The sequence below is a fragment of the Zalophus californianus genome, chromosome 11, assembly GCF_009762305.2.
Source record: "Zalophus californianus isolate mZalCal1 chromosome 11, mZalCal1.pri.v2, whole genome shotgun sequence".
NCBI classification, from domain to species: domain Eukaryota; kingdom Metazoa; phylum Chordata; class Mammalia; order Carnivora; family Otariidae; genus Zalophus; species Zalophus californianus.
The window spans coordinates 19,019,705-19,039,372 of record NC_045605.1 but is presented as its reverse complement, the minus strand read 5'-3'; the positions used below and the strand labels follow the sequence as shown (position 1 = coordinate 19,039,372).

The following is a 19,668-nucleotide window of genomic DNA, read 5'->3' as shown; positions in this document are numbered from 1 at the left end:
AATGTTGGAATTCTAAAGCAACTTATAGCTGATCCCAAAGCCCCTTCAACAGCCCCTGCTTTTGCTATCCCTTCTGAGTGACCCTGTGAGAGTCCCATACCTCTGTTTTCCTCATCTATAAAATGGGTTGGTTTTCGTTAAAACCAGAAAGACTAGAGAGGGCTATACAGCTGCTGGGATCGAAGACCCCTAGAAGGAGGACTGGAAAAAAAGGGGCAAATGTATGATCAGGCAGCCGGCCAGGCCTATAGGGGTTCATCTCTCCTACAGCAACCCCACTCTCACAGCACTGGCCCCAGCTCCCAATTACAGACTCGGGTGAGGCGGAAGGTGAGCCGTTCCCCACGGCTGAAGGAAAAGCCACAGCGCTAGGGACATCCAGAGTCTGGGAACCAGTGAGTGCAGGTCCAGGGTTTCTCAGAGGCCAGGACACGTGTGCACAGCATGAGCCCCAGGCAGTGGAGACCTGAGCGTGGCTACTACTGCCCTTTCCTTCTCTAGTCCCCACCTGCCCCGGCTTCAGGGTTTTCAAGGGCAGACCCCAGAGTCCCACCCCGGAGCGCTCGGACGCCCCCCTCCCCTTGGCCTTAGGCCCCTGGGGGGCCTAGAGGCCAGGTCCCTGGAGCCCCAGAGCGCAGCCCTCCCGCGCGGAGGGAATTCCGTGTCTTCTGCCTTGTCCTTCTGAAAGGGAGTGATGCATATTTTGGCCAGCACCACGTGCAGTGCAGTTTGCTCCAGTGCTTCCTAGCGGACCGGTTCCACTGAGTTCCGGGCCCCCACTCCCCGGGGGTGAAGGCTAGCTTAGCTCTGCCCGGATCTGGATCTGAGGATGGGCTGCTCTACTGACGGCAGAAGGAGAAAGAGCGAGTGCGAAAGGCCAAGGGCAGGCCAGGCAAACGGTGGCTGGGACGCCAGGGCAGGCAGCCGGAACCAGGAGAGCAACAAGCAGCCGGCTGCTAGGCTGCCTTCGCTGTCCCTTCCACGCCGAATCGTCCTCCTGGGCAGCCTGCGGTTTCCTCTGACAGAACCAGACAGGGAACGCAGAGGAGAGGGGAGAAGGCGCGAGCGAAGGAGGGAGAGGAGGGAGGAGGTGAGAGAGGGGAGGCCAGAAGAATGTAAATGGGAGAGAAACGGGGAGAGAGAGGAGATGGGGGCGAGAGGGAGGGCCGATCCGTGAGAGAAGTGGAAGCAGAGGGGGTGAGCGGGGGTTGGGGGGGCGAGGAAACGAGAGGCAGGAGAGAAGTGGAGAGAGGGACAGAGTGGGAACCGAGACGGAGAAGCCCGGCAAGGCCTCTCTCGGCCCTCCGCTTGTGGCCGCGGGGTCGCCGCTCCTCCGCTCCAGCCGGTGCGGCCCGGCCCCCTACCCTCCCGGCCCGCGGGCCCCGGCGGCCGGCCCAGCGCTGCGAGGGCGGGCGCGGGCGGGGGCGCCGGGAAGGGGGGTGGGGGCGAGGGAGGGGCTGCCGGTGGGAGGCGACCATGTGGTTCCAGCTCACTCTCTCCCCCCCCCCCCCTTCTTCACTTCTTTTTCTTTCCAAACAGGGAAAAGTGTTCCGCGAAGCGGTACCGTCTTTCTGCCTGGCCCTTCCCTCCGCGACCCTGGTCCCCGCTCCCGTCCGGGCGCGAGCTGCCGGGCGAGCGCTGGAAGCCCCCCTCTGTGCCGGGGGGCGCGGGGACCGGGCGCGGGGACGGAGCGCGGGGCGGGCTCCCGCGCCGGCACATGGCCGCAGCCGCCCCGCGCGCACCCCGAGGCGCCGCGCCCAGCTCGTCCAAGGTCCGTCGGCTGCGCCCGGCCGCCCCGGAGCCCAGCAGCGGCTGAGCGGGGAAGTGCCCGCACCCGGGCATCGGGATGAGCCGCCTCCTCCTCCTCCTCCTCTGGCTAGGTGAGTGCTCGCGAGCGCGGGAGACCCGCCGGGCGGCCCCGGCGCACGCAGTCCCGCGGCCGCGCCGACCCGGGCTCCGGACGCTGGTCCCCGCAGCCCCCGGGGAGAGCCGGCGGCTCGGTGCCTGCTCCGCTCTCCGGAGGCGCACATCTGGCAGCCGAGGCCCGCCCAGTCGGCCATCGAGAATGCCTCACACATCTGGGCCCGGGAGCAGGCTGGGGGCTGGGGGTGTTTGCTGGTGGAGTTTGGCCGTAAACCGTCTGAGGTGGAGGGGTTTGGGGGGGGGGGGCGGCTGGTGTTTAGTTTCGGGAGTATCGGGGAGGGAGGGGAACGGGAGAATTGGGGGAGGCAGGAAGGTTTCTTCAGGAATTTTTGTGCCAGGTTCCTGAGGGTGGGGGGAGCTTTTTTGTTTCAAACAGGCGCCTCGAGGGCTCAGATTAGAAACAGATGTGTCGGAGGGGAAGCGCGAGGGAATGGAGGAAGAGACGGGGGAGACGGAAAGGTGGAGAGGGAAAAGGCCAGAGCGCAGGCAGGACCGGGGACCGGGGAAAATGACCCACCCACGGAGGGCAAGAAGAGCGAGAAGCGGAAGGGGTTGGGAGCTCGAGAGAAAGGAGGAAAACGGGAATATGAAGCAGAAGCGCAAGATTGAGGGAGATTGAGCAGCGGAGTGTCAGGAAGACAGGAAAAAAAAATGGAGTGGAAGAGAAGCCCAGGGAGAAACAGGTTCTGGGGCGAAGAGAAGAGCTCTCGAGGTGTCCACCTGGGTGTCACCCAGGCGGGACTCCTGAAAGCCCAGAGGCCCTGGGGCACATTCTCACTTGGGCTGGAAGCAAGCAGGTTTGCAGGACAGGGCAGGACAGTAGCGTCAAGGATGTGGTGGGTGCACGAGAGCCGGCAGGAAGACCAGGAGTGTCTGAGGCGCCAGGGGCCGGGCAGGCAGGCAGGAGAGCCGAAGAAAAGCCATGATATGCACCAGGGGAGCGTGGGGGGGAGGGGGAGCACCCTGGGGACAGGACGAAAACTTAGCCAGGGTTCAGAAGACCAAAGAGCCAGTTGGGTGTAGTTAGAGTGAACACTGCCCAGAACACCAGACCTCCTGAGAACTAGTCCTGGTTTTGAACTGACCAGCTGGGTGATCTTGGACAACTCAGTACCGGGGCTTGGGTTTCCTTAGCTCCAAAGCAAGCGAATTAGACGGTTCCTAAATCCCTTGTAGCTCTGACAGCCTGAGACACCAGGGGTGTGACAGGGCCTGATGTCTAGAAAAACCCCCCACACCAAAGTGAAGAAGCCCTAAAAAGCTACCCTGATGTGGATTTCTAGAGCTTTCTCTCGCTTTTGTTTTTAAACCTACAACCTGACTAGGCCACAAGCGTGTCTTTCTAGGCCAACCTCGGGTCGGTAATCACCCAGGTAGAGGAATAAAAAAGGTGCATCAGCCTAAAGTGTTGGCTCATACTGGCCAAGTATTGCAATCCTGCTCCTACGCACAGCTGGCACAGCTGGATGGCATCTTTGTCACCCTTACTGGCCTCTGCCCCTAAGCTGTGGATCACCAGATGTTCACTAGACCGAACTTCAGAACCCCCTTACCAAAAACACCTGGAATTCTTTTAAGTACTTAACGCTGAGCACTTGATATGAACTGTCTTGGTAACGCATTTACCCTTCACGCCAATCCTATGGGCTTCACACTGTTATTTTCCCCGTTTTACAGCTGAAGAAATCAAGGTGTAAAGAGGTCAGATAACTTGCTCGAGGCCATAAGCTCATAATTAACAGAGATGGGATTTGAATGTAGGTTGTTTGTGTTGAGAGATTGCTCGCTAAACCGCCCTTGTATACAGCCTCCTGTCACTAGAGAAGGACTTAAAATGTTCTTTGTAGTGAAATCCAGTTTAACCCTCTTCCTGAAGGGTGAGATGTCAGGGTGAACCTGCCCTCAAGGAGGTTCACTGGGGAAGGAGGGGTGTGGGGAAGGGATAGAAAACTAAGCTAAGCGTGTTTGAACCCCAGCTCTATACCAGCACCATTGGGGCACAGTTGATAGTGGAAAGTGAAAAGTGACTTTTGTCCTGCACGGTCAGTTGAAATCAAGTGGCTGACCTTGATAATAGTCATCCTCTTAGTTCTTGAGAAAGAGGAACTGAAAACAGGCATCAAAAGATGTCACTGATTTACGGTCCCTTCTTTACTGAGTGCCGATTATGTGTGACCTATTCCTTTGGTGAGAAAACAATCTGTTGGGCTGATAGTCTCTTTATCATAGAAGCTGCCTCTCATGATTTCTTTGTTGCCTCTGTCCTTATAAAATTAGTGCAAACGAAAGGCCGTGTGGAAGAGAAAATGTAGACTACAGACTTAGCATTCTGCACAACTGGATGTCTGTCATTCACACCTACTGTTCAGCTTTTGCCACATCTGTGTTCTTTGTCAGACATTCTCAGACTCCTGACACCCCAGTCCAAGTAAAAAGTCACAGAGTTGATGAGCCAAAGGGCCCGGATGAGGGACAAGGCAGGAGACGGGAGGTGATCTTGGTGAACCAGAGACCAGCCACTAAAGGGACCCCTCTATGCCTGACATTCCTTCATGGGTCAGAAGCCCTTAGGGAAGCACTCCCATGGGCTGGATCAACCTTATTTGCTAAGTGGTTTTGAGCCATGGTATGCCTGGCACTCTAGCAAAGCCAGAAAGAAAACCCTCAGAGTTGCCTGAATCCTAAAATCTTCTGCTGGTCCCTTAAAGGAACAGTTCCAGGGCTGCTGCTGATCACTGCTGGCATGATTTCTGGCCTCTTTTCTTCTAGAGCATGCACAGGATTGAAGCGGACTTGGGAGGGCTAAGAATTCATAATCTGAGCAAGGGTGCACCAGTTGACTTCATGCTTTCTGGACCTGCCAGTGAGTGAAATCAAATGCCACGCCTCTCTAATGTAAATGGACAAGTAATGCTCTGAGCTCCATGGAGGAGAGAGAGGGGATACTTCATGGGCTCCCCCAACCCCAACCCCTCCTCTGACCACTGCCTCCTCCTCCCTCATGCTTGGGTCCTCGTTATTCCCCCTTAAATTCTCACTTGGACCCCCGTAATGGTTGCCCTGTCGGTCTCCTGCCTGAGCTCTCTTCTCCACCCTACACACTACTACCAGAGTGACCTCGTGAGGCAGCTGGTATAATGCAAAGAATTTGGACTTGGGAATCTGGCAATCTTCCTGGGTTCTCGTTCTGACTTTCTTGTCCCTACAACAGAGGTAAGGAGATCTTAATTCAAAATTTCTATAATTCTATGACCTTCGTCCCTTCCTTCAAAAACCTTTGGAAATCTCCATTGCTTACAACATTGAGTACAAACACTTCATTCTCAGGTTAAAGATTTTACACAGTGTCAATCACAGCTCCTCTCCTCCCACCCCAGGCGACTCTGCAGGGAATCGGGATTCTTTCCTGTGCCCTAAACACGCTCCATGCTTCTTTCTGTTTCTATGCTTTTGTTTGTGATAAGGCCTCCACCAAAGATGCTCTCTTACCCTCTGTCCCTGAAGATCAAAATCATGTTCACCTTCCAGATCTCACCCCAAATACCAGTTCCTTCATATGCCCATCCACGATTTCCCCCAACCAAGATATACTTTCCTTTTTTAGAATCACAGTAGCCTTTCTGTCATGTGGTTTTGCGTGATGGTGATCCGAATGCTCATCTTGTGGCCCAGTGAGAGGCTAAGCTCCATGCAGACAGGGTGCTGTCTCATTCAACTGTGTACCACTTTCAGTACCTTCGTAGACTCAAAGCTGTGGACCATTTGTTAAGATAATCAGATTTTTGAAACATTTGGAACACTTAAGTTCAAGAGAGGTGAAGGATGGGGAGGATTATTACTCTGTGGAATGGCACAATTGTGAGGAGCCTAGTTTTTTGTTTTTTTAAGATTTATTTATTTATTTGAGAGAGAGGGAGCACAAATGGGAGGGAGAGAGACTCGAAAGCAGACTCTGTGCTGAGCATGGAGCCCAATGCGAGGCTTTATCTCATGACCCTGAGATATCAACCTGAGCTGAAACCAAGAATTGGACATTTAACTGACTGCACCACCCAGGCGCCCCATGAGGAGCCCAGTTTTAACTCAACTTGCTTTTGGGCTTTCTTGTCCATTAATGCAAATAGGACCAGTACCATTTAAAAAAAAAAATTATACACAGAACATCACATGAACAGGGACCAGATTATATATCTGTTAAACAAACTTATTTTGTTATGGCAAGTTCATTAATACCAGATTCAAAATAGACTTCTTCATTGAAAGTTCTGCCAGGGTGGGGAAGGAGCTTTGTTTCCCAGAAAATGAGTCTGAGGAAGGCTTGACTGCACAGTCCATTGGTCTGTAGTTCAATGACAGGTCTCATAGGATTCCATACCCTGCCTTCATCTTCCCACATTAATGATGATGGTCATAATAATGATACATTCCCAGTAGGCTCATGTCTTGTCTCATCCTATTTTTGTCTTGTACTCGGCTGGGCAGTGTACACATGAGTGTATTTCATGAATGTACCTAATGATAATGAACTAGACAGGCATTTTTAAAAGATGGGAGTCAAAGATTGTCAGAACTGGGGGAAAGCTAAGAGACTATCTAAAAATCAAAGGTTCTTAAAATTTGGAATCACAGACCCCAATGAGAATCTAATGAAAACCATGAAACCACTTCTTAGAAAAAGACACATATATGTTGAACTTTGTCTAGAACTTCTAGGGACCTCCTGATGCCCTTCCTACCCAAGTAAATCTTTGATCTAAACCTACCCCTCCTTTCTTTCCTGCCCCCATTTTTGTGATGAAGAAGGAACCTAAGTTCAGAGGGACTTGGCTAAAGTTAAACAGCTAGCTTCGGTAGAAGGGCCATGACTAGAACCCTTATTCCATAATCTGTCCTTTCACGCATTCTTGAAATAGAAAAAGTCTCTCCTTCCTTTTCAGCCCATGTAGTTGAGCTCTAAGATCACAATTGCTCTTCAGATCCTTCAGTTAAATGAGCTAAATGCTGAATAATTGGCATTGGTTTTTATGTTGAGACACTGTCTGAAAAATAGGGCAGATGTCGTAACATTTCAATTTAGCCATCCCCTAAGTAGAAATCCTGGAAACTTCTACAGTGCCTTGTAGAATGTCTGGTACATTCAGGAAAAGGGGATTATGCCCAAAGTCCCAAAGGGGTGTGTGTGCAAGGAACAGAATGATAAACCAATAGCTCTAGCTCCTTCATAATTTTGCTAGGTTATTCTGGGAAAGTCATACCACTCTGAGCCTCAATTTCTTTCTCTGTAAAATGAGATTGTTAGACTGAGGTTATCTCTATGTTTCCTTACACCACTGACATTTTCTGATTTTTTTTTTTTTTAATTCTGAGGATTTGCTGGTTGGTTTAGATGTGGTTGTGTTTAGGAATACATGGGTGTTGCCATGATTATCTGATTTTTTTCAGGCACCGTTCACTCATGGCTATTGGTTGCATATGATTATAAATCTAGAAGGGCCAGCTACCTAAAGTGAAGAGGGCAGTAGTGAAACTACATTGTATGTAGCACTGTTCGCCAGGGGGCGTCACTGAAGGTCAGGGTGGATGATCAGAGACCTATACCCCAGAAGTTTAGTAACTGAAATATTCACCTAACGGGCCTCATCCTGAGCAGAGTTAACTACCTAACAGGCCCAAGCATGGACAGCTGGGCAGACTTCTGTGTAGAGGGCCTAATGTGTGAACTATTTGCAAGTGTTAAGCATTTCCCTCAATTGTTAAAATTAAGGCATAATTCACATATAACAAAGTGTACCTATTAAGTGTGCCATTTAATGGGTTCCTTGCATGGTTTTGAACTTTTGGTTGGGTTTTGAAATATGAATTGTGTATTATTAGGTTACTTGTCATACCTGAGAGGGGATTATATGGGTAAGATTATTATGACGGTAGAATTCATGTCTAACCTTTGTGCAAGGATTAGCAATTTGCAACCTTTGTGCAAGGATTAGCAATTTGCAACCTTTGTGCAAGGATTAGCAATTTGCAACCTTTGTGCAAGGATTAGCAATTTGCAAAGCATATTAACATACTTCGCCTCATCCTTAAATCACCCTTTGAGGGTAAATGTCAATTATTCTCCCATTTTTCAGATAAATAAACTGAGGCTTAGAGAAAGCAAGTAAGTTTCTCAAGGTTACCCTGTTAGTAAACAGTTGAGCCAGGACACCATCCCAGCGCTTAAGATTCCAAACACCATGTGCTTTTCATTTCTCAGGAGGGACACAGTTCTGAAATCAAGGCTTCTGTGTTACCAAGAAGCAGAGGCTTTGTTTATAGGATGCCAAATGATAAATCCCACAGTGGAAAACTGAGAACATTTATCCCCCATCTACCCCTGCCCCTACCCCGTTCAAATGGTTAAATTTGTTTGTTTGGGTTGATGACTATTGTTTATGATTTAGAATTCCTGCATATATCTTAGAGGGATTACTAGCTCTTCTGATTAATCAGAAGACTCTTGTAGTAGTCAAGGTTATTGTGGAGACCTTGCCCTGCTGTGGGGTCAGATTCATGAGCTATTCTTATTAGCACATAGTCCTGAGACTGGGTGATGAAGGTGTATGATTGGGTATGACTTGCCCTATATGTTGCTTTTCTAGTTAAATTCCTGTTTCCAGCAGTTTTCACTTCTTTGTCGCACCCCCTCCCAAAAAGAATGCAGACTGTACAAAAAAAAAAAAAAAAAAAAAAAAAAAACTAGTTATCTGAACTTCTTAGCTGTCTGGATTCTGGAAAAATAAAAGTTTATTTCCTTTGGCACCATATAGACCGAAGTGGGAAGGAATGCTGAAGTCAAACAACCTTTATTTTGTTAGTGACAGTCAGGGGGATCGCTGTGTGTCTAGCATCAGCCAGAGTCTGGTGGCGATAAGATTGAAGGCTGCTTCGTTTCAGTAGAAAGCAGGAGAGAAAGCCATTTCCTTCCTGCCCATGGGGCAGAGAAAAGGGGCAACAGCCATCTTCAGAATGGTTCCCCAGTCAGTGTGGAATATGGGAGGTTTTTCTGAAGTGAGGCAGCGAGGGGGATCCGGAGAGTTCAGGTCGGGAAGGCGACAGGGGAGGAGAAAGGACAGGAGCCGGGGGAAGAGGAAGGTATAGAAACGGCAGAGAATGAGAAGCTAAGCTAAGCCACTGACGTCTTGGTGTTTACGGAGCAGCTTCTCTGAGCCCGTGCTGCTTCGTGGGTAATGGCAGCTGCTCGTTGGCCTCCCTTACACGTGTACACAACTTCTACCTCATCCACAGACTCTCACAAAACGGTTGTAGAAGGGAGGTGCCTTGTCTGGTTCAGGCCCCTTCCTAGGCTCCAAGATTCCCGTTAATGCGAAAGGCACAATTTCCACCATCTAAGAACTCAGCCCAGTGGGGGCGACATATGCCTGAACAGGGAATTACAGATAGATGAAAGTGCTAGCTAGCATCGAGGAAAGTACCAAGATTTCTAGGAGTCCCAAGGAGGAAGGAACTTAATTATGAGCTGTCTTGTGGAAATAGGGTATTTCTTCTCTGTATGTCTTCAGGGACTGGGCCTGATGTTCCTCTGTCCCTCACAGCACTTGCACATCATGAGGCTGGTGCTAAATAAACAGCTGGTGGGTTGATGGATCACCCCCATCAGCATCAGAAAGGATATTTAAGCGGTGTGTGTCCTTGGCATTCAGCCAGGTGCTTCCTGGAGGGACTGAACCTCCCCAATGTCCTTGCCTTTTGAAAATTATGGACTCATTCTTCATCACAGCCTGCCAGCTACCTAGCTACCTCTACTTCTGCATCCCTCAGGGGATGTTAAAAAAAGAAAAAGAGAAAGAAATATATCGATGAATTTGGATCTCTTAATTAAGAATGGTGGTCTGCTCACCCAGGGTTGTCATTGGTATTTGTCCACATGGAAAGCAAATGGGATCAAGCCAAGAAGAACTTTTCTGTTCCAAAAGAAATCCATTGTATTGAACAGAGACTCAGCCCCTGCCATAGTCTTCCTTTTCTTGGTGGGAGGGCGGGGAAATCAAATATCGGAGGGAGATATTGCTTTGTGACTTCATTGTTTAAATTTAGGCTTGGGTTTGTCGGGATGGCTCAGACTTGGAGCAATGAGCCTCTAACCCAGCCTCTGTCACTTCTCATTACTTCCAGTGACAGTTCCTATTATTTCCAATCACTCTTCGAGGGAAGAGTGGGGGAGGCAGAGAAGGCTTCCGTGTGGACCAGCAGTGCAGCAACTTCTGTAAGAGCCAGGCCCTGGGGTCCTCAGACCCCCTACTTCAGGATCGCATGACCTTCACCTTCCCACCCCTACTTTTCTCCCCAGTCCCTGCCTCTAATAACAACGTCATAGGTTTGTCGTGACAATTAAATGAGGTAATGCATGTAAAGAACCTTGGCGCTCTGCTGGGTACAAAGTAAACAAATGGCTGTGGTCATGACCGTGAGTGTCCTTGCTGGGAGAGGGTCAGCCCACGGGGATGGGGATGACATGGGCATATTCTGCCTGAAGTCAGCGGACGCCAGGTCAGCCAGGCTGGCCTTTAGAGCTTTGGGCACGGCTACTCTTCCACCCTGTAGACAAATTCCTAGATGTCCTTCGGGGAACGTCGCCCAGCTCCGGGACCCCAAGAGGTGCACAGACTCCATCTGTGCCCCAAATGACTGCCTGCATCTACCCTGGGAGAGGAACATTTTGTGTCACTTGGCCCTGGGCAAGAGGTGCCTTTCCTTACCCCGCTGGGCAGAGTGTCTGCAGGTTGTGGGGACGGTATCTCAGTGTGCCCCCTTTGCCCAGGCCCTGCCCTCCCTGCTGCACGCTCCCAAATGCCTGTGCTCTCTCGGGCTGCCCCGGCCGGGCCAACACAGCGTGCCTCATTTCTGCTCTCCGTGTCAAGTCATGTTTTATTGAGCATCTGCTATGTCCTCGGCATTGTGCTAGGGACTTCTGTACAAGTAATTTCTTATATCCTCACAACAGCCTGTGAGGCCCAAATTATCCCCATTTTACAGGTCAGAAAGGTGAGACTTAAGAGGTTAGGTGTTCTGACGTGTGTTCTGTCTGTCTCCTGCTTCTGCCCTGATCAGGGGAAGACAGGAGTGAAGAGACAGGCGAGTAGCATCCGTGTTGCGATGCACAGATGGAAGGTCGCTCGGGGACCACCAAGGTGCGCCCGGTATTTGAGGTTGTGGCCTTAGACGGAGGTGTGAGTCCCTGCCTTTTCCCCTTTTCAGGCAGTCATTTGTCCCAACCAAAATTAGACTGCAGTGCCCCCAACACCCATAGCAAGACGTGTTTAGTTATATTTCCTTTTTAAATTTGGGAGGACAGGAAAACCTCAAGGTGAGAAGGAAAATGTCTGTTTTTTTCCACTGACCTGAACAGCAGAGACTGTGACATCCCTCTTCATTAAACAGGGCGAAGCCGAGTGTCCCAGATTTCTGTAGACCTAGAATTCCCACTCAGAATGATCCCTGGGCCAGGCAGGTAGAGTCTGGGTTACCAGCCGAGGCCTGCTCTCCATCTGCTTCCCTCTGGTGGAGTTCCATCCCTTGGGCTGCTCCAGCCAATAGCCAAGTGCAGCCGGCTCCCCCGCTTCCCCTCTCCGCCCCGCAAAGGAGGAGAGACGGAAATGGGGCCACCTCTCCACAGCCACCTCTCTGCTCCACTGCCTCTCACTCCCCGTTCCCGGAGTCCTGCGGCTTGCCAGGCCCTGAGGAATCCAGCGACAGCCCCTCACATGCCCGCCACCTTAGCCTGACCTTCCCCTTGCTCTTTCTCTCTCTCTTTGGGCCCAATAGGCCCTGCTCTCAGATCTGTCACTTAATGACAGAGAGACACAGAGAGAGATACGTATACAGAGAGAGGGAGGCAGTTATAGAGAGATGAGACAGAGAGACAGATACACACACACACACACACAGAGAGATAGAGAGAGAGAGAAACACACATAGAGCCAGAGCGAGACAGGGACAAACACCTAGAGAGAAAGATACCGAGGGAGAAGACAACACAAGTGTGAACTCTGTAAAGCTCATCTTTGGTGTGCACCCCTTTTCCTTCCTGTCACCCCATCCCACGTCTCCAAATTCACACCCACACCCTCTGCAAAGAAGCCCTCCTGAAAGGTTCTGCTCTCCACGGACCCTAAGCGAATGGCGGCTGTGTCCCAGGCTGCCCTCAGGCCTCACACCTTGCTCGTCAGCACCTCCATGCTGTTGGCCACACATTTCCCTATGCCCGGCTGCCTCTTCACCCCTTCCCCCTGATTGGCGCCCCCCTACCCTTCAAGAGCACAGGCTCCACCATGGTCTCATCCGCGAAGGCCCCCCTGACGGTCCCGGGCAGAAAGTGCAGCTCACCCATCTGCACTCCCGTGGCACCTCGTTGCTCCCATCGGAGTAGGTACGCCATGTCGTACCGTAGTCTCGGTTCTCCATCAGTGCTGTGGGATGGTGAGCAGGAGACAGGATCATACTGTCTGCGATACCAAGCCCAGTGGCTGGCACTCAGTCGATACGTGGAAAATGGATGAAGGAGCGGACAAACTTGGGAATGAAAAAGTTAATGAATGTAAAATGTAAGCTTATGAAAGTAAAGATGTGACCTTTTCCTAGAGTATCTTTGATGAGGATTCTTTATCATCAAAAAAACCCCAACGAGGAAAGAGTTATCTTAGGCATGGATCAGAAGATGGTGGATATATTTGCAGGTAGCGCGGCCTGTCCAGCCTGCCTCCCACCCCCGGGGGAGGGCGACCACACTTAGCTGCTCCCTGAAAGGACCTACACCCTCTCCTTGGAATGGGATGGTCAGAGCTGTGTGGTGAGCAGGTCCATAGGTGGGAGGTGGCGAGAGACCCCCCCAAAACCCTCTGCTTTACATCTGGTGGTGGGGAGCCTGTAGTCATTCAAGCCTTTTACACTTTGGTGATTTATTTTCCATGTACTGTAATAATTTGGGGAATATGTGGCTTTTCCTTCCAGCATAATCTGAACTTTTAGCTTCATTAGTGGAGAAGGCCAACCCAGCCATGCTGGCCGACTCATTCCCTGACCCTTTTTAGGCCCTCTGGGGGTGAATGGCTCTTTCCTGGGTACATAGAATTAAAAGTCTTCTTCTTTCGTTTCTCCTCTGTCTTGGCGGATTTACCCCGCACATCACTGACTAGTGCGGTATCACTGAGGCAGGGCACGCAGAAGAGACCCAAGTCAGTTAATGATGACAGAAAGCATTGGTGGGATTTAAAGATTTTAAATAAAATGATTTTATTTTATTTTATTTTATTTTCCCTCTTCGTTATTTTTATTTTATTTTATTTCCAGGCTTAGCGCTTATGCATATATTAGCTCTCCATGATGACATCGTAAGGCAGATATTGTCAGCCTCTATTTTATAGAAAAGGATCAGAGGGGGATGCCTGGGTGGCTCAGTTTATTAAGTGTCTGCCTTTGGCTCAGGTCATGATCTCAGGGTCCTGGGACCGAGTCCCCAGTCTGCTTCTCCCTCTGCCTGCTGCTCCCCCTGCTTGTGCTCTCTCTCTCTCTCTATGATAAATAAATAAAAATCTTAAAAAAAAAGGATCAGAGGTTAAGAAAATTTCCCTAGTTAGTAGCAGAACCAGAACAAGAAGTCAGTTCTCCTGGCCCCCAAATCACTGCTCGTCCCACTCCTCCACAGGACCAGGAGCTCCCTTATGAGGGGCAGCAGCATCCCACAGCACTCACCAGGACTCTTCATTGCCCCCACCCCGTCCTCTGTGGTCCCATGGCCGCCGCAGCTCACCTAACATGCGTGCACTCGATGAAAATTTGTTGCCAGATATAGCTACTCTCTACTCTGGGAAGGCTTGAGATTTAAGATGTATGGTGACTAACCATCCTGATTTGCCCAGACTGAGGGCTTTCTCAGGCACAGAACACAGGACTTTTAGTGCTAAAACCATGACGGTCCCAAGAAGACCATTCTACTGGTCAACTATCTTGCTACTCAGAGTGTGGTCCTCAGACAAGCAACATTGTTCTCACAGGGAGCTGGTTGAGACAGGCAGGATCTCAGGCCCCTGAGGTTCTCAACCAGACCCTGTAGGACCTATACAAGATCCCCACAGAACATAAGAAACGTCTAAGAAGCTATAGAGCAGGACCTAAGGCATCTTTGACAGGAGTTGGGGAAATGGAAGATTCGCACCTGAATTATCTGCCCTGGGAAAAGCTTGGCCATAACCTCAGGGATGTGTACTGACACACAAGATGTAGGCTTATAGGCTGAGGAAGAAAGGAGTCAGGGGTCCCATGTGTGACCCAGTTGGGGTGAAAGGCTGGAGAGTGTTTTGAAGTTGTATGGGCATGACAGGATTCATGGCTAAGCTCTTCTGTTTGTGAAATGATGATGTTCTTACAAAGGCTCTGGCTCTTAGAAAGTTTCCGGGATTCGCCCTCCCTTGGACTGGGGAGAGGCTAGCGCCGTCAGGAGCAGGCAGCGCATTAACCAGAGTGCACGCATGGGCAGCAGGCTATGCTCGTGGGGCCGGGGACTCAGATCCACGAAATAAAAGCACAGGGGCATGGCACATAACAGAGCCACAGGTGGCAAACAGCAGGCTCTCGGGACTGAGTTATTGGAGGAATAAGGAGACTGCAAAAGCAGTATTCAGAACCTGTGTGTTTGTTTTCCTGTTGGGTGCCTGGCTCTTCATCACCAGACCTGAACCCAGCTTTGCAAACAAGTGATTGAGTCTGTATTCCAGGAGAGGAGGTGGTTTGCCAGATCCTCCTAGGTCTCAACAGCTTCTCTAGACCTTGGCTTTTCTCAAAGGAAACCTGAGTCAAAGCCATGGTTCAAGTCCTTTGCGTGGTGGTGGTGGTGGTGGTGGTGGTGATGATGATGGTGGTGGTGGCGGCGGCGTGTTATTTTCTGTAATTTTTGTGCTCTCGAGCTGGACTGTCAGATGTTAAAATCACAGGCACCGGGCAAGGGAAGAAAAGACATTTGTCTTTCTGGGCTGGCAGAGCGGCCTCAGACTAAAAAGAAGCATAACCCACATTTGTCAACTTTCTCTCTATTCCAAGTCACACGCCCAGTAGAGACTCTGAAATAAGCGCAGCCCCAGGGACAGAGTGACAGGCAGGCCTGGGGAGATGAATGTGTGCAGCCGTTCAGTTAGAGCTGTTTCAGACAAAACTGATTTCTGCTGTGATGTGAATCCCACCCTGACACCAAGAAAGCAAACCGTCGCTTTTCTTACCATAGGGAGAGATGTCTCTGACCTGGGTTGGTTGGTTGTGTAACAATTTCTTCTGTGTGTGTTGTTTTCCCTGAGATCTCAAAAGGGTTCGGTTGTGGGTGGATTTTAAAGAAGATACAGATTTCCTGTATGGAGCGACCCTTGTGTGCTTGGTTCCGTGGGTGGAGATGGACCAGTACATGACCCAAGACCCTGCTCATCAAGGTCTGATCGGGGAGGACCAGACTGACAAGAAGAGAAAGGAATGGTGAAAGATGTTAGGCAGAATGTAATGAAATGCCAAACTGTTAATGTTTGGTACAGACCGGAAGTGAAGAGGGGTTTTGGAAAAGGAGAGTCATTAAGGGGTGAGGTCTTACTTCAGCCAACAGTGGAACAAGAATGTGTACAATGTGGGGTCAATACATAGTGACTTGAAGGCATTGCCTCTGGGAGCCTTGGGGAAGGGCCTTTGGGGAGGGGGCAGGAGGCCGGACAGGCAGAGCCTGGGGCAGAGGAGCAGGGGAAAGGACATGTGATGGGGGGCAGAGACCAACGTAAAATAGTTGTTCTGCCTGACTCTGGAAATAACACACATTCTTAGTTTACAGGCCAATTTGGGGGCCGTCCTTGGGTGGTTGAGAAGTGACCTTGAGCAGCCCACTCTCTGGGCCTTGGTTTTCACTCTGCAAAGTGGGGAGAGGTTTCTGGGTGCTTCCAGCTCTGCAGATGGAGGGGTCTGCGGCATTCCTTTGTGGGAAGCTGCAGCCCCAAGCGATTCCTGTTGTTCTCACCTGTGCCCCTCAGCCCCGGAACCCCCAGGCTCCCCACTGCTGTGCTGGCTGGGCCCTCACTGCTTTCCCTTGCACTAGAATAGACCCCACACGGTCTGAACCTGCCCAGGCCTCTGTCCCCAAGATGCCAAACTCGCTGCAGGCTCAAGGTCTTTACATTTGTTCTTCCCTCCTCCAGGGATGCTCTTTCCCCTGATATTTGCAAGGCTGGCTCCTTGCCTTCCAGGTTTCAGGGCAAATACTGCCCCAGTGAGGCCTTTCCTGAGCCCCACCCACCCTCCCTGGTCTAACCAGAGCTCTGCCTGCTCACTCTCACATTACCCGGTTATATTTGCTCTCTAACATTTATCACAGTCTGAAATATTCTTTTTACCTCCGTTCATGCACTTACCTCTTGTTCATTTCTACAAGAGTCTGGGCTTTGCCTGTGTCATTGACTTCTGTTTCCTCTGTGCTAAGAACAGAGCTAGATGCTCAGTACAGGTGTGATGAACAGACACGTGTGCTCTTTCCTGTATGGCATGCCTAGCAACAGAGCAAGTGTGTAGATGCTTCTACTGTGAGCTTCTATTATGTGCAAAGATCATCGCATATGTTATTGCATTTAATCCCCTTAGCCACTCTACTGAGTAGGAACTATCAGGATTCCATTTCACAGAGGAGAACATGGAACCCTACAGAGGTTAAGCTCTTGCTGAAGGTTGCGGAGCTAGCGAGCCATGAAGTTAGGGTTTGGCCCCGGGTAGTTTGACTATAAAGCTGGTGCCATAAATTGAGTACTATTCAAGTCTTCTAAGCCAGTGTTTCTCAGACTTTCAGGTGCTTATGAATCACTTGGGGATCTTGTTAAAATGCAACTCTGCTTCAGTAGATCTGGTGGTAGGGGGCAGGGAGTGGTGGGCTCAGATTCTGTTTCCCAGTTCCCAGCCTGCTCTGCTGGTCTGTGGAAAAGACTGCTCACAAAGGAAGGGAGAGAGGGAGGGAGAGAAACTGAGGCTTACAGAGGTTAGGCGGCTTTCCTTAGATCATATGGATAGTTAATAGCAGAGCTGGGACTCCAGCCCGCTGTCCCCATTGCTAGCCCCAGGCTCGTCCAGCAGCTCACCAACCCCAGCAGCTCACCAACCCCAGGGATCTGGAAGCCTGTGCACATCTTCAAAGACTGGTTTGCAGGAATACAGCCTCCTGAATTAGAGATTGCGAAGAGGGCGCCTGCTGCTGTCCGCTGCCCCAGCTGATCACAGCCAGCTTGGTTGCTGCAGGCCTTCCCATGACAGGCCATGACAGTTCTTGCTTTGAGAGACAAGAGTGGTTCTCCCAGAATCTCCAAACCTCCCCCTAACACACGCAGCCTCGAGGTGTGATCTCCAGCACACCCACTACCACTCACTCTGCCTCACAGGAAAAAATGTGCCCTTTGCTCGGATTTAGCATGTTTCCTCAGGCTGCTATAGGGTTTGCCATGATAGCTGCTTTTAGAAGGGACATCAGCTGATTTCTGCAGCCTCCACCCATCCCCACCCTTCCCTGTTCCTTTCCTCCTGACACACAAGATTAAATAAAAACCTGTTGAAAACTTTTATATCTGTCTGTTCCAGCTTCCACCCAGCAGAAATCCCTTTCTGGAAGATGAGCATCTGTCCTTCATTAGAGAGAACAACAGGAAGCTCAGTACTTACAAATGCTTCCACTCTGAGCTAGCCCTTAGCACTGGGAAGGATTTCTCCTCTGTGATGGAGGCAGCCTTCCCGGAAACTGCCCCCAACCGAGGCTACAAAGATTAATAATGGCCACAATGGCCTTGCAAGTAAAGGGCCCTCCACTTTATAAAGTGATGGGCATTGTGCTAGCCATTTTCATATACGTGTCACCTCGCGCACTGCACCACTCACAACCACACCCTGAAGTACGTAGTATCAATCCCCACTTGACAGATACAGAAAGTGTGGGGACAGCTGGGTGGCTCAGTCGGTTAAGTGTCTGCCTTCAGCTCGGGTCACGATACCAGGGTCCTGGGATTGAGTCCTGCATCAGGTTCCTTGCTCAGTGGGGAGCCTACTTCTCCCTCTACCTGCCACTCCCCTTGCTTGTGCTTGCTCTCTCTCTGTCAAATAAGTAAATAAAATCTTTAAAAAAATCAGAAAAAAACCCCAAAACCAAATACAGAAACTGCAGCTCAGAGGGAAGGGTTTAAGTGACTGGTCCCAAGACACACAGCCAATAAGCTGCAGAGACAGTGTCCTTTCTACTATATTATAGCCACACATCTCTCTCCTACCCCAAAGCCCTGTGAACAGCTGAAGAAGGTCTTTTCATGTATGTCTGCCCTCCTGCTCTGCTTTCTGAAACAAACCCTCCAGTTTCCTTGAACAGCTCCCCCTAGTTATTATAATAGTAGGACTAACCATCATTAACCGAAGTCATGACATGTGCCAGGCACCCAATATGTAGACTGAATTAATCTCCATAAGAGCCCGAAGATCTCTCTATTTTATAGATGTACGAGATGCTGAAACCCGGAAAAGTAATTTGTTCAATGTCACTCAGTAAGTGACAGCAAGCTAGGATTTGAGCCTGGGTCTCCTAGGCTGTGAAAATGATGGAGAAGGCTGGGGTGAAGGGATGGAATGAGGACAGTGGGAATCTGAGTGGGAAATGATGCAAATTTGGCTGTTCTCCCATCCTAACTATCTGTATTGTGTTGGCACGCTTGGCCTCCCCTACAGACTAACTTAGCGCTAAACAGGGCCCTTCAGGGAAGCCTGATCTGGCGGGGGAGTGGGGTCCGGAGGTATTGAGGGCATTGGTCTAGGGAGGTTTTGTTTTGTTTTGTTTTGTTTTGAAGATTTTATTTATTTATTTGAGAGAGAGCAGGGGGAGGGACAGGGAGAGGGAGAGAGAGAATCTCAAGCAGACTCCACGCTGAGCACAGAGCCTGCCTTGGGGTTCATCCCACGACCCTGAGATCATGACCTGAGCTGAAATCAAGAGTCAGACACTCAACCAACTGAGCCACCCAGGTGCCCCTCTGGGGAGGTTATTTGACATCAATCCTAAGTACTTAAAAAAACCCAGCCTCAATTATTGAGATACATCAAACATACAATAAGCAGCTCATATTTAAAGTCTACAGTTTATTATGTTTTGGCATATGTATATGCCCATGAAACCATCACCATAATCAAGATATTTTAAATATATGTTATAAATCCAAAAGGCTGGCAGCCCTAGTAATGAATTTTTGAGGTTCTGATCTTCAGGGTGGTGGGCAGTAGATGAAAGCCATTTGAGCGATCCTAGAGCAAGCCTCTGTCTTTGCATTCAGAGCCCTTCCCTGGAAATCGCTCCTTTGGGGTGTTTTGCTCCCTTTGATGCAGTGTGTATTGGGGGTGGGCATTCCGGAGGCAAGGACAAGATGAAAACCCATCTTCAATCCCTAGGAAGCCTTGGGGAAGATGTAGACCCAGATGGTCCAGATGGGGTAGGACCCTTCAGCCTCTTAGACCTCCATGCTTCCTTGTAGTTTTCTGATTTATTTTGATCCAGAGCCCACATTTCCAGCCCTGTTTGGCTTCTTTAGATTCCCATGTACCTTCCCTTTGGGTTCAAGCAAAAATTAGCCATCAAGTTCTTGGGGCTGAAAATGGAACCCAGTGGAACTGGTCTTCCAGCTCAGGCCTCAAATTTTAGCATTCTCAATTCAG

At 50.2% G+C, this 19,668-nt stretch overlaps 1 protein-coding gene across 2 annotated transcripts in view; it reads left to right on the top strand.

The window, feature by feature from the left end:
* The first annotated feature begins 857 nt into the window (after positions 1-857).
* The window catches only part of LOC113914247 (CXADR like membrane protein), a 96,488-nt gene continuing 77,677 nt past the window's right edge, over positions 858-19,668 (top strand). Inside the window, exons 1-2 of one of the 2 annotated variants that reach the window (XM_027579309.2) lie at positions 858-1,090; positions 1,540-1,880. In XM_027579309.2, the coding sequence (XP_027435110.1) occupies positions 1,847-1,880 (34 nt within the window). In that variant the 5' untranslated portion in view covers positions 858-1,090; positions 1,540-1,846. The remainder of the gene's footprint in view (positions 1,091-1,539; positions 1,881-19,668) is intronic. The other variant, XM_027579310.2, reaches the window with a different exon arrangement.